The sequence below is a fragment of the Micropterus dolomieu genome, linkage group LG11, assembly GCF_021292245.1.
Source record: "Micropterus dolomieu isolate WLL.071019.BEF.003 ecotype Adirondacks linkage group LG11, ASM2129224v1, whole genome shotgun sequence".
NCBI classification, from domain to species: Eukaryota; Metazoa; Chordata; class Actinopteri; order Centrarchiformes; family Centrarchidae; genus Micropterus; species Micropterus dolomieu.
Genome location: NC_060160.1, coordinates 15,574,405 through 15,589,098, shown reverse-complemented (window position 1 = coordinate 15,589,098; position 14,694 = coordinate 15,574,405). Strand labels below are relative to the sequence as shown.

The following is a 14,694-nucleotide window of genomic DNA, read 5'->3' as shown; positions in this document are numbered from 1 at the left end:
GAAATAAGTATTTGACCCCTTGCTGATTTTGCAGGTTTGCCCACTTACAAAGAATGCAACGATCTACAATTTTAATCATATGTACATTCTAACAGTGAAAGACAGAATCCCAAAGAAAATTCCAGAAAATCACATCATATGAATTTATTAAAATTGATAACCATCTGATGAGGAAAAACAAGTATTTGACCCCCTACCAAACAGCAAGTATTCTGGCTCCTACAAGCCAGTTAGTCTTTCTTTAAGACACAGCCCCAATCCCAACCAATTATCTACATCAAATACACCTGCCTCACCTCGTTACCTGTATAAAAGACACCTGTCAACACCCAAACAACCAGCATCCAACATCACCACCATGGGCAAGACCAAAGAGCTTTCTACGGACATCAGGGACAAGATTGTTGATCTGCACAAGGCTGGGATGGGCTACAAGAGAATCAGGTTACAGTGATCATAATCAAGTTTCTGTGTGTTTGTCTTGTGGTTTAGCGATTAATATCCAGTGGTTTACATTGCTTGGGGACCAGAGGAAATGATCAGCAGTATCCACAGAAGGAGAATTTGTAGACACTGACATTTATTAAGAGCTGGTGAGAGCACATTAGAGGTATCATCCTCCTCATACTGTCTCAGGGGACACTAAAGAGCATGGGATGCTACGTTATGCAATAAAATAACGTTTGACTATATTTTTGCTGCAGTATGCAAGACAAAATGTACTTTCACACAATGTAGGGGTGCAAAGTGGAAGTGTAACACTTCATGAAGCATCTCGAGTAACTAGTTATGGTAACTAGGAAACCAAGAGAAGACTGGGGCAGGTTGACACGCTGCCTGTCAGAATATAATGAAGTACAGGGACATGTTATGGTCGGGCTCACAGTGCCAAATCCTAAGAGGAACAATAATTACTGTAAAAGCCACTTGCTCTTAATGATGATAGTGAAGCAGCTGCAAAACCCCAGCTCTTTGAGATCATCACTCAGATGGGTGTGTGTGTTGGAGGCTGGCTAAAAGTGTCATCCAATTATGTTACCTCACGTTATTTCTTGGGTGTCCTTCAGGGTGACAAGGTTAAATGATAATCATGATCCAGAGGATTTCACTGATTGAAGTGTCTGGTCGTGCTCAGATTTGGATATTACTGGATATTAAATGAACAATGTGTGATTGCATTTAACGCTGACCTTTGACCCTATTTAGTCTGTGAGTGACTGAATTCAAATTTACCGTTACTGTTGAATTAGGCTGCTACAGCATGTAAATACATGGGGATAACTATTCTTTTTTTAAATTTCTTTTCTTGTTTTTAAATTAACAAGTATAAGTGAACAGGGATTTTTTTTTACCTAAACTGTGACCCCACAAAATAATGTAGTGTGAATAGCTGCTGGTGACGCTGGGTAGTTAGTTGGACATGCTAATGTTTGCAGCTTACTTTAGAGCAGAATTAGCCTATTAGGACAGGACAGGATACTAGGACACACTGTTAAACATACATTCCTTGTACCCATGCTCTTGTATTTTTGGTTTTTCAGAGGGTAAATGGGTTGGCACCTTCTTATTTTTCAGAATTTACACACTCCTGTTAAAAGCACTGAGGTCGTCTGATCAGATGCTCCTCAATCTTCACAGATCCAGGTTAAAAAATTAAAGGTGTCCGAGCCTTTTCAGTGGCTGCTCCAAATCTCTGGAATAAGTACTGCTCAGACTGCTGAAATTTTCAAGTAAGTGCTGAAGACCTGAAGACCCTGAAGACCCTTTTTGTTGGCTTTCAATTCGAGTTGAGTTTTGACACTTTGACCTTTTCTACTGTCTTTGTTTTGTACATTTGCTGTTTATCCTGAGCTTGGAAAACACTTTGTCAACTAGGGTTTGTTCTCTTTATGTAGGGAGAATCACACACGTGCAGAAAAATCTTGACAGGCCTAGTAACGGTTGCTAAGCTATTATTGGACGATCAGGAGTCATTTAGGGATGCGAACGCTCAAGTTGAAAAGTACCTCTACAGGTGCTGGTCATATAATTAGAATATCATCAAAAAGTTGATTTATTTCAGTAATTCCATTCAAAAAGTGAAACTTGTATAATGTATACATTCATTCCACACAGACTGATCTATTTCAAGTGTTCATTCCTTAATTTTGATGATTAGAACTGACAACAAATGAAAACCCCAAAATCAGTATTTCAGAAAATAAGAATATTGTGAAAAGGTTCAATATTGAAGATATAGGTCCAAGGTCAACACAGCCATCTACCAGGAAGTTTTACTTGGCACCTGCACACAGTGCCAAAGCTACCAGTACCTGGTTTAAGGACCATGGTATGCCTGTTCTTAATTGGCCAGCAAACTCGCCTGACCTTAACCCTATAGAAAATCTATGGAGTACTGTGAAGAGGAAGATGCGATACGCCAGACCCAACAATGCAGAAGAGCTGAAGGCCACTATCAGAGCGACCTGGGATCTCATAACACCTGAGCAGTGCCACAGACTGATCGACTCCATGCCACGCCACATTGCTGCAGTAATTCAGGCAAAAGGAGCCCCAACTAAGTATTGAGTGCTGTACATGCTCATACTTTTCATGTTCATATTTTTCAGTTGGCCAACATTTCTAAAAATCCTTTTTTTGTATTGGTCTTAAGTAATATTCTAATTTTTTGAGATACTGAATTTGGGATTTTCATTAGTTGTCAGTTTTAATCATCACAATTAAATGAAATAAACATTTGAAATATATCAGTCTGTGTGTAATGAATGAATATAAAGTCCAAGTTTCACTTTTTGAATGGAATTACTGAAATAAATCAACTTTTTGATGATATTCTAATTATATGACCAGCACCTGTATGTAGTGCTGGGAAGTTCCATTCTTATATTGCCATGGTGTACACAGGTGCAAGTTTTCATGCATTTCGTGTTGCACAAGCCTTTCAAGCCATTAAGAGCAGGGCACACTAACATGTTATGGTACTGAGTGAAAATAAAAATATTATAAATGTTTAAAGCTGATAACATTAATTCAAGAGGCGTTTTACTGTGATAACTGTGCTTATGCCATGTATGTATTCTTTTTACTATAGTATTCTGTATTTTATTATTTAGAAATGATCAGGAGACAATAAAAAGAAAACAATTATTAAAGCTGCAAGCAGCATTGGGTGGGCCCTCGCATGTGTAGCGTCTCGAGGTGTGAGGTGGCCACGTTGCAGATCCTGCAGCTCTGCCTGTGCCGCTGTGAATTTGCCACACGCCTCTGACGCTGCACAAAGGTGTTGAACATCACTTCCTGTGTCACGTTTGTGGTTACCGTAAGTAATATTCTAATTTTCGGAGATACTGCATTTGGGATTTTCATTAGTTGTCAGTTTTAATCATCACAATTAAATTAAATAAACATTTGAAATACTATATATCAGTCTGTGTGTAATGAATTGAATATAATATCCAAGTTTCACTTTTTGAATGGAATTACTGAAATAAATCAACTTTTTGATGATATTATAATTATATGACCAGCACCTGTATATATTTTGCACTTTACACAGCTGTTAGTATGAATATTTTTCTTTCAACAGTAAAACATATTGTTTTTGTTTAAAAGGGGCTGGTGACCTTTAAGAACGCAGAAATTAAAAAAAACACAACAATTTTGATAATTGAAGATCAATTGTTTAAGTAATTTTTAAGCTAAATGAACTGGTTCCAGCTTCTCAAACGTAAATGTGATGGACATTTTTCACTATTTTCTGACATTTAAATGATTAATCAGTTAAAAAAAAATAAGGTTCTAATCCTTTTGCAGTAGTTGCAGCTGTATTACAACAATCTGACAGCTTCTGGTTCAAAGCAGCGGAATATGTCGTACAGAGATATAATAAACTTTAATCACTCATGTGTCAGACACCAACCCTCACCACACTCAGCAGCCTACAGTTTCCACATCAGCTCCAGCTGTTTGGCTGAGACTCTGCCAGGCTCTATGCGGGATGGGCGGTGGCCTGCTGGTGTTTTTGAAGTGGCACGCTAGAGCTCTGAGCTCCGCTATCCAGCGCTGATGAACAGCCTAAACCCCCCTGGGCTGCTTAGTGAGTACCTGTGTATTTGTTGTAACATGACGAACACATCACACATGGACACTAGGGTGCGGAGCAGCTTTGAACCTCAAATGACTGCATGACACATTGAGGTAGTTTATATGTAACGTGGCAAAGTATAGTTTACACTCTAAACAAAACCTGCTAATCCAGTGCTGCCCTGCAGATGTTGCCTGAAGATGTCCAATATACTAAGCTGGTGTTCAGGGGCTTCTTAAAGAAACACAGACTTTGCAAGGCTCAAACCTGTTAGCTTTCGGGTAGAGGAGTCACTCTAAAAAATGTTACATGCCTTTTATTAACACTGAACTATTACTATTGAAATTACCTACAGAAGTGGTTCCAGACCTTTTTAGTTTGTGACCCCTTAAAACAAAGGCATTTCTACTTTCGAGCCCTCATCATTAGTACAATAAAAATTATACAGCCTGTTCAAGGTGGGAATGTAGCACCATTATTCCACCAGGCTGTTCTGTATGAAACATACAAACACATAACAGGAGGGCATATGTAAAGCCGGCAGCAGAGTCAGTACCAGAGCCGAATTGACACCGGTGTAAAATTAGGAAGCCCGCAGGATGGGACACACTAGGTGACGAGCCTTTTGTGTTACAGGCCTCTTTTGCTATCTAAACTTACATGTTGCATAAAGTGCATTTGTCTACTGCAACAAGAGAAAGATACTGACACGCAAGGGCATCACTTTGTGTTGAAAAGTAGTGGGGATATAAGGGATTGGGGGTGCGACGATACGCTTAGATTACGAGATGTGGCGATGCACCATACTGGTGTCACAAGAACGAGATGTGATTATGAAATTAACAGCATTTAATAGGAATCATCAAAGATGAAATATACGAGTTTATATATGAGTAAATTTTGTGCATTAAACACAATTTCCTGCATTCTGGAAACATTTCCTGTTCTGTCCTTTCTTATATCAATTTATGATTAAAATGTTTTTATTTGTGTAAAGGGAAACACAAAATTCAGGTGGCATGTGACAATTCAAAATCTATAAGTATTAAATAATCTAATGCAGTGCAGGTCTCTGCCATTCTATGATGCTTTCATACACGTTTCTCCTGGAGATCAACTTTTCTCATGTAATATCATCCCTGCTGAAGTAGCACACATGCAGGCATGATTTAGTCTTCCCTCCTCTTTTGTAATGTTCACAGGGAGAGAACGGAAAATTTGGCCAAATAGAAATTGTGACAAGAAGTTGTTAAAGTCACTGACTGGGGTCATTTTATTATCAGTAGCTTGTTTATTCTTACTTAAAAATGCAAATAAACCTTTCTCAAAGCACTTTCATGGCCATTTCATGTTGTAAGCTATTTTTCAATGCATTTTTAACAAACACTTTCAAAAAGTGATGGGGCCATGCGTCCCCCGTGTAAATACCAAGGATGCTTACACATTTTATCCTTTATCCTGTTGATGTTAGCCAACATTATATCCAGGTTGCTACCACTGTTCTGAACAATTAGCTTAGCTCACACAGACTCTGCAGTGTAGCAGACATGAAAAAAAGACCTCTGCCTCTGCCTCTGATTGGCTGATGGGTTGAGGCATTAGGAGTGATGACTGGTTAGGCAGAGCCAGTTGTAAAGTTGCAAAGCTCACGCTAGAGAGGAGAGAACTCGGAAGTAACAACAAACTTAAAGACAGTAAAATACTGGTTGTGAAAGTTTTCTTGTGGGTTTTTTCCATATCAAAAGAAGCTAAATAAAATATAGTTTCAAGTTGAGAAAAATGCTTGAAAAGGTAGTGTGGCAGTGTTGTGTGCGTGTGTCGGTGAACTCAGGAACTGATGGCCTTATGTTTACTGGAGGACAGAGGTCATGACGCATACACACACAAATACATACTAGTACAGCAGACACAAATGGCCTGCTAATACACAGTTACGTACAACATTCTTTACTGCATCTTCCCTCCCAAAACACACACACACACACACACACGGTTTAATCACCAGATAACAGGCTGGCCTCTGCTTCCTCTCTCCCACACTCATTCCCTTACCCTCGGCTCCATCAGGCCTGGTCGGCTGACGCTCCGACTCTTACTAACACAATGTGCAGCCGACCGCACATCAATTCCATATCCCTCTATGGACTTTGTGAAAACAACACTGGACATCATGGCAACAATATGGCCAGCTGCACTGAGAGATAGGAGTATAGTTAACTATTACACGTAGAAGAAGGGCGTTTGAAAGACGAATAATAACTGTAAAAGAGAATAATATTTAAAAGGAAGAGTTTGACAATTTGGGAAATATGCTTATTTGCTTCTTTCTTATTTGTGTAGCTGTAGTAGATGAGAAGATTGATACCATTGTCAGATACACTCACCGGCCACTTTATTAGGTACACCTCGCAAGTACCGGGATGGACCCCCCCTTTGCCTTCAGAAGTGTGTTAATTCTTCGTTGCATACTTTCAACGAGGTGTTGGAAACATTCCTCAGAGACTTTGGTCCATATTGACATGACAGTATCATGCAGTCGATGCGAATCTCGCATTCCACCACATCCCAAAGGAGCTGTATTGGACTGAGATCTGGTGACTGTGGAGGCCGTTGGAGTGCAGTGAACTCATTTTCATGTTCAAGAAACCAGTTTGAGATGATTGGAGCTTTGTGACATGGTGTGTTAGCCATCAGAAGATGGGGACACTGTGGTCATAAAGGGATGGACATGGTCAGCAACAAAACTCAGGTTGGCTGTCGCGTTTAAACCAAAACCAGTTGGTACTAAGGGACCCAAAGTGTGCCAAGAAAATATCCCCCACACCATTACACCACCACCAACAGCCTGAACCATTGATACAAGGCGGGATGGATCCATGCTTTCATGCTGTTTATGCCAAATTCTGACCCTACCATATGAATGTTGCAGCTGAAATCAAGACTCATCAAACCAGTTTCCTGTTCTCAGCTGACAGGAGTGCCACCCAGTGTGGTCTTCTGCTGCTGTAGCCCATCTGCTTCAAAGTTTGACGTGTTGAGCGTTCAGAGATGGTACTCTGCATACCTTGATTGTAATGAGTGGTTATTTGAGTTACTGTTGCCTTTCTGTCATCTCGACCCAGTCTGTCGGACCATTCTCTGTAAACCCTAGAGATAGTTGTGTGTGAAAATCCCAGTAGATCAGCAGTTTCTAAAATACTCAGACCACCCCTTCTGGAAACCAACAACCACGCCACATTCAAAGTCACTTAAATCCCCTTTCTTCCCCATTCTGACGCTCGGTTTGAACGTCAGCAAGTTGTCTTGACTGCGTTGCTGCCATGTGATTGGCTGATTAGCTATTTGTGTTAACAAGCAATTAAACAGGTGTACCTAATAAAGTGGCCGGTGAGTGTATGCCAGTTAAATACTAAGCTGAAGCTGGGTAAGGATGGGTTCCATTTTGGATCTGGTTCTAAGCTGTTGAAATACCCAAATGAATTTGTTCTTATTCATATTTACAGCTAAGACATAAGAGTGATATCAATCTTCTCATTTAACTCTCACAAAGAGAAGAGGGAAGGAAAGAAAAGGAATTTGTCTGGCTCTGTCTTCCATTTTCATTACACTTTCTTTTGTCTTCTTCCTCCTTTATTTCAGTGTCTCCTTGGGTGTTTTTCCCCTCAGACATCCATGCAGTTTAATTACATTAGTGTTTGTGGGAGTCTCATATTCTTGGTTACCTGGCAGCCAGGAGAGAAAGGCGTGTGTGTATGTGTGTCTGTGTGTAGCAGTGACCTGGACGACATGGCCAGATCAGACACCATCACATTTAGCATTTTCCTGGTGCAACATGGGCCGAGTGCTGCATTATCCAGCAACTCACCCAGCCATCCTGCCCATCTATAGGTACCTACTATAGTGAACACAGCATTTCACTCATCTGCCTCGAGTCGTTGTCTGCTCAGCAGCTTTGGGAGGCCTGTCGTAGCAGCTCTGCTCCATCCGCTCCAGGTTCTTCAGGGGTTTGAGATGCAGCTCCTGGTTTATTCATCAAAACCAACAAGCTGACAGCCTGACAGTTCCCTGCAGCAACATGGGGCTCTCTTGATTATCTATACAGCGTTCCCTGTATTTTTCTTTCTCACCTCTTTCACTCTCTCATTTCCCTCATCTTTTTCTTACTCTCTGGTACAAGCTTACAGTGCTTGCTCAGCCGCTCTGGTTCTCCCTAGCGTGGTAACTCTTGTAATCTTGTTAATTTTTCCGCACCATTCCAACCAAACCACACCCTCTCCGTCCTCACCTCCTCATCATTACTATTGCTCATGTCATAGCTGAAAATATCCTTGCAGGGATTTGGCTAGACAGCCAGTCAGGATAGTATTCTCCGAGTATTGAGGCAGTCGGTGTTGAGGATCCCTGTCGTGCGTCTCATTATTCAGGCGTTATCCCAGTATCCTATTTGAAGAACATTAATTAAACGGTGTGCTTGCACTCTTTTTAAGATGGCAGCAATTTAATTTATACTGTAACACAACGGCTTTCTTTGCCAGCATCTAAAGTTAGGTATGTTGTAATTTACAGCAATTCAGTAGGTACTGAATATTGCATACCTGCATTATTTAATATTTTTTATCATGCCTACACTTTGCGAACGGTTTACTGCTGATTTAATCAAGATGCAGTGATAATATCGGAGCTCAGATTTTCTTTATGGACCTTACCTGTGTGTTTGCAAGTTTCACTGCCTCACCACCTTACATTTTTACCAACCAATCATTAAGTCATATTGATTATGTTACTTTAACAATAAAATAAATAAATAAATGCAGAGGTGATGTGTGATTGATTTCATAAACTAAAGACAAATTGATTTTTAGGGCCGGGGCAAGTATTATCGTGTTAAGGCATTAATTAATTAACGCCGACAATTATTTTATTGCACATTAACGCAGTTTTTATTATTATTAATATTATTTTGAAAGTCCGTTGCTCACTGGCTCTGAATACACATAGTCAAACCATGGATCACAGGAGGGGTGGGATGTTGATCAGCCAGCAAATCACCCACCCAAACAAGCAGCGGAGGGAGGCTTCGGCAGACTACACTGGATGCGGCGTGTGGGAGTAGATAAAAAATAAAATACAAAATCAAGCCAAGCGAACAAAGTATTAGTAGTATTAGTATTGGGGAAGAAGTCTGTCTTAGGAATAGGGCTGGACGATATGGCCAAAAATGTTATCACGATAAAAAGTTTCATATCTGTCGATATCGATAATTATCACGATAAGTATCAAATCATTATTTCTTTCAAGTTTAAAGGCTGACTTTTGCTCCTGAGGTAAAGTTGAAGAAACCTGATGGTTAATTGTGGTTTAAAGTCTTCTTTGTGGTCAACACTTGAGGCCAAACAGTGAATCACTTCACAAATCTGAGGTGGGAGATTCAAAACAATTATGATAAAATCTTTGTCAACAAATACGCATGAGTAAAATCAAGTAAAAGCTTTTTTCAGTCCTTTTTCCTCAACAAAATAAATATACTAATAAAAAAATTAAGTCCTAATTCGTGTATGATTCAAGTGAATAAAATCAAAAATTTGTTATATTGTTATTGAAAAAAATTATATCGCAATAATTATTGTTATTGTTTTATTGTCCAGCCCTACTTAGGAACATTCTTAAAATCATAACGTAGTCACTTGGCCCCGCGGGGTCTTCTCTGGTGAACAACAGCCGCTCTATGGATAGTAACCATGGCAACAGCTTCTGTATGCTACACAGCAGTAGCCTATTTAACTTAAATTAAAATTATACATAACTTTACCTGATAGGCCTTCATCTAGTTTTGCGGGGATACTCTGCCATGTGAATTCCCTCCTGTTGATTTCCTATTTAGTAAACAGTAATAGACTATGGAAACTCACAAACAGCGAGGATCAGTCTGTCTTCCAATGATTTGTGCTCTGCGTCGCATACAAAAAGTTCAAGACAAGACAAACTTCAGCAGCAGGCGGGTGTGTGCATGAGGCGACCACTTCACCTCACTCTAACAGGGACACTTGCTATTGAACATAGACTGATTATGCTGCTCCCCGATAAAAGAAAAATGTTCCTGCTGATAATTGTTCAGAAAAAATATACAAGAAAACAATTTATATATGTTAACCTGTTGCTCAAAAGGTGCCTGTCCTAATGTTATGATCGTGGCTCTGGACTTGTTTTAACAAGCTATAAGGTAAATTTGATTTAATATATGATTTGATCACATTAATGTTTAAGTTGAGATTTACAAGAAATATTTTATTTCTACTGTGTAAAGGGAATACTGCTGGTAAAAAGTACCTTATTTGTTTATATTTATTTTATTTATATATATTTGTTGTTATTGCACTTTTGTGTATATAGCAGTACATTAAAATTAAAAGTGCGCAATACACTACTTTAAAAACAAATTCATTATTCAATTTTGCGAACAACTATGCGATTAATCGCAATTAATTGCAGAAAATCATGCGATTAATCTCGATTAAAAATTTTAATTGCTGCCAAGCACTATTTACTTGTAATGACATAGAAATTAATGGAAATCAAATTATTCTTACTAACTACATAGTTATTTGATCAATTGTTACTGTAAAATTACTGATTAGTGCAGCCATGGGCCACATCCGGCCCACAGAATGGCCACTGATGAGAGTATAGCAATATTTATATATTTGCAGTATTGTGCATCTGTGGTGAAAGCTATATTAGGTTGCTGCTAATGCAAACTTCACCTTAAAAATTATTTAAATGGCGAAGTAGTCTTTTATTATGAAGTAGTCACAGGAAATGCAATGTGTATTATCTTACAAAACAATGGTCATTTGCAACATTTTATGACAGCAGGTCAGTTTGAAATATTGCAGCGAGTAATGCAACAGTCAGGAGCAGCCACAGTCAGCTGATAAATAAAAAGCTGCAGGCGACAGGCTGCTCACCTCCACCTTCTCAGTCAGGTAACCAACTCCTTTCACTTTTGCTGTTCGCAGACTCATGTCGTGTGCAGCATAAAATCAGATTATGACTGCTCACAGAATAATGGAAAAAGACCAATTATTGCCTGACAGTCTATAGCCTCTTTTGTTGTTTTTTGGCAAGTCCAACCCCCACAGTGTCTGCTTAAAACCTTCTGGACCTTGAACAAATGTAGTTGACCCCTGGTATACAGTATTTGTAGTAAATGGGCTTAAACTGCAAACTCTACTCTATATTTGGAAGTCTAAGTATATGTCTGTCTCATGTTCTAGAGAAATGCAGTTGACAGGCATAAAACAGAGGAGTGATCTTGGTTGTATTCAAAACAGAGCAGTGTCTGGGCAGCATTCCTAAATGACTGAGGTCAAGGTGATGCGAGTTAACGTGAGCTTCCCTTAGAACTGTGAAGAACAGCGTTCCCAGTGGTATTTCCACAGTGTTTCCATTGTAAACACTGATCTGGACAAGCTTCATGGTTTAAGCTTAAAAGGCAAAAATGCTGATTTGCTTCCTCCCAATTTTTCCTACAGCAGATAACCTTGTTCCTAATGAAAACAAAAAATTGCAACTGCCTGAAACACCTGCCATTCTCAAACACGTGTACCCTGCTGCACTAACCACAGAGATTCAAATGATGGTAACAGGGGCATTCATTTGGCAAGCTGAACAGTGTGATTAAACTGTATGAGTTAATCTTCATGTACACCTGCACACAGACACACACACTATCAGCTTTTAATGACAAAAGAGAAGTTCCGCGTCTTGGCAGCGACAAAAGACAACATGTATATGTGTAAATACATGTTTAACATCGAGGTGAAGTGAGAACATGTGTGTGTCCATGCCTCAGCACCCCCACACACAGTGTGCGCCCCTCCCCAGCTGTTACTTTGGGGGTCTGGATCAGACAGCTGTCCCTCTGGCCTGAACAGAGCTCACACTGTTCTGAAAAAGACATGCTCAGCACATTGTTCAGAGGTTTCTCTGCCTCCCTCTCTCAGCGGGGTTCTGTCAGGCAGGCCAAACAAAAGACACTGGAAACACCCAACAGTGGCACAGCCAGCCACAACGAGCATGGTAATAACACACACACACACACACACACACACACACACACACACTTTAGGGAATTAATAATCATTTTCAATATATTGTGCCTTTTTAAATTAAACTAATGGTGAAGAGAATAAAACACAAACATTCATCATGATCTTGTTTTAGATCATATTAGCCTTGTCTGCCCAATAGCCACAAAAAAACTCAAAATTCTTCTTTTTTTATATCAAGAAGAGAAATGCCTTATAAAAATGAGAACAGATGTATAAAGAATAATTGTAATAATTAATTGATTGATCATTTCAATGTCCAAATTTCTAGCTGTTAGTCATACAACTGAGCTTGAAAGCATCTTTGAAGGTTTCTGAGTGGTAAAATAAGGAAATGAAAACAGACAGGACAGACAGGAGGACTCACCTAGACCAGACGTGTAGATGGCCTTCACAGACTTCTTCATCTTGTACAGAACACTGCGGTCCACGTCCAGAGCCTGGACACACAAAGACAAAGAGACAGACATTGAGAAGTCATCACTAAAGTTATTGTAGAGCTATCATTAACAGCAGCATGGAAAGGAGGGCTCTCATCATCAAACATGTTTGTGATTGGCTTTTACTGACCGGTTTGAAGGATTTACGGTGGCAAAAATGTCTATTATTCATGTGATTTGTTTTTTCCCCCCCATCAGTTTTTCAATTTTATTTACTGACGCGTCTGTTCCACAAACATCGTGTCTCCACTTCCTCCCACAACAATGTTTTTTCACATTGATTAAAGATATACTGTATGTCAATTTTAGAGCTGTTATTTCTGTAAATCCTGTACAGCTGCGTCAATGTAATTCACACTTTTCTCAAACTTCTGACACTATTTATTATTAATGTTGTTAGGTAGCTAGCCAGCCATATATGAGGATGAAGTCCCATTTTTAATCCCACCTACAAACCTTTCACATCGCGTCTCTAACCGAGGGAAACACCTGTCAATGACGCCAGACCTTCTTGAGATGTGGGTGGCGATTCAGAGGTATAGAGCCAGGTTAGCGTTCGGATCTGCAGTAGTACGGTAAATCACCTTTGTAAAGTTCACACTGTACAGACTGTGGATTCAACTCTTCTGTCATTTTTGAGGTTGCAGTTTGTGTTGTTGCTGTACTGAGTTGAATTATATTGATTACATTGTTTGGTGTTCCTGCTGGCGTTTTTGTCCACGCCCTGAATGCATGACTCCGTGTGGTGGGTACAGTTTGTGTGTGTGTGTCTATACCATCTCCACTCTGGCTGCAAGTAATGAATTATTCAAGGCAGAACTAAGAATAGACCTGAGCTCCCTTGTAAGTTTGTGTGTGTGTGTGTGTGTGTGTGTGTGTGTGTGTGTGTGTGTGTGTGTGTGTGTGTGTGTGTGTGTGTGTGTGTCAGTATAATAGCTTGTAGGACAAGAGCAGTGAGCATCTGAGGTCCCTTACTTGAAGGACAGTTTCTCTGACATGTGTATGCACGGGAACACACACTAACCTGTGAATAAGTCACACACTTTTACATATGCGTCAGCCCACACTCACACACTAACCAGAACAAACGCCGAAAGTCCGGCTGAGACAATGCAGCACTGTAGCAGTGATGAGTGAGGGAGCCTCTCGGGATGCGGGGGATTTGGGGAAATTAGTTTTTAGAGAGCTTTATTAAGTACGTCCGCCCAACCGAGCCAAAGCCGGCGCCACCTTCCCCTGCCCTGCTCCCCGTCTGAATGACATATCAGATCCCCTGGACCCTCTGAAAACAAAAACACACAATGGCTCCCATTCAGCTACAATGCACACACACCAATACTGTACATTGCACACACTCCCACACTGTCCTCTTTGTAACACCACTGGATTAGATGACAACATTTATTAAATCCATAAATCGGGGCTATATTAACATCCACGCTATGAGCGGTTTGCTACTGCGAAACTGAAGAACCACTCAGCACCAGCACTTTCCCCAGGGTCATATTTGTCACACACACACACACACACAAAAGGGAAGGGGAAATGACATAAATTAAATGTCACTGGCAGAGGAATGGGCAGAATAAAATAACAGAGCTCACAGAGAAGACAAGAATACTGACATATAGAAGAGTGCCTTTTCACTTTATCAATGGTGGCTCATAGTGGCCACCTATGAAGTGTGGCAAAAGAGGCCTAGTCAGCCTGTTAGGGTATACAGTTACTCTGGTCAGACTCAAATTTGCAGTCCTAATGAAATAATTATCCGATCAAGCAAAGGCATGTCTGTCCTTTTACATTTATTTCTATTTCAGTGAGTATTGGTCTCATATCCTGATATAGATTATTTCATATCCCTCTTGATATATAACATTTTCATGATTCAACTCATGATTTTTCTCTTTATCATCAAGGCAGGGTAAGCTATTCAGGAGAAATCCAACACCAGGACAGAAACCATGAACAGAGTGAACAACCACACAGCAAGTAATGTAACTAACGTTATTTAGGTTGTGGGCTAGCAAACTGTAGCTACTTGCTGCTGCAAAGCTAACATGAG

The 14,694-nt window shown here is 40.0% G+C and overlaps 1 protein-coding gene across 3 annotated transcripts in view; it reads right to left on the bottom strand.

Moving 5' to 3' along the window:
- Positions 1-14,694, bottom strand: part of asap2a (ArfGAP with SH3 domain, ankyrin repeat and PH domain 2a) — a 77,751-nt gene that overhangs the window by 43,104 nt on the left and 19,953 nt on the right. For 2 of the 3 annotated variants that reach the window (XM_046062787.1, XM_046062788.1), the window contains exon 2: positions 12,560-12,632. In XM_046062787.1, coding sequence (XP_045918743.1) covers positions 12,560-12,632 — 73 coding nt within the window. Of the gene's footprint in view, positions 1-12,559; positions 12,633-13,711; positions 13,832-14,694 lie in introns of those variants that run through there. The other variant, XM_046062789.1, reaches the window with a different exon arrangement.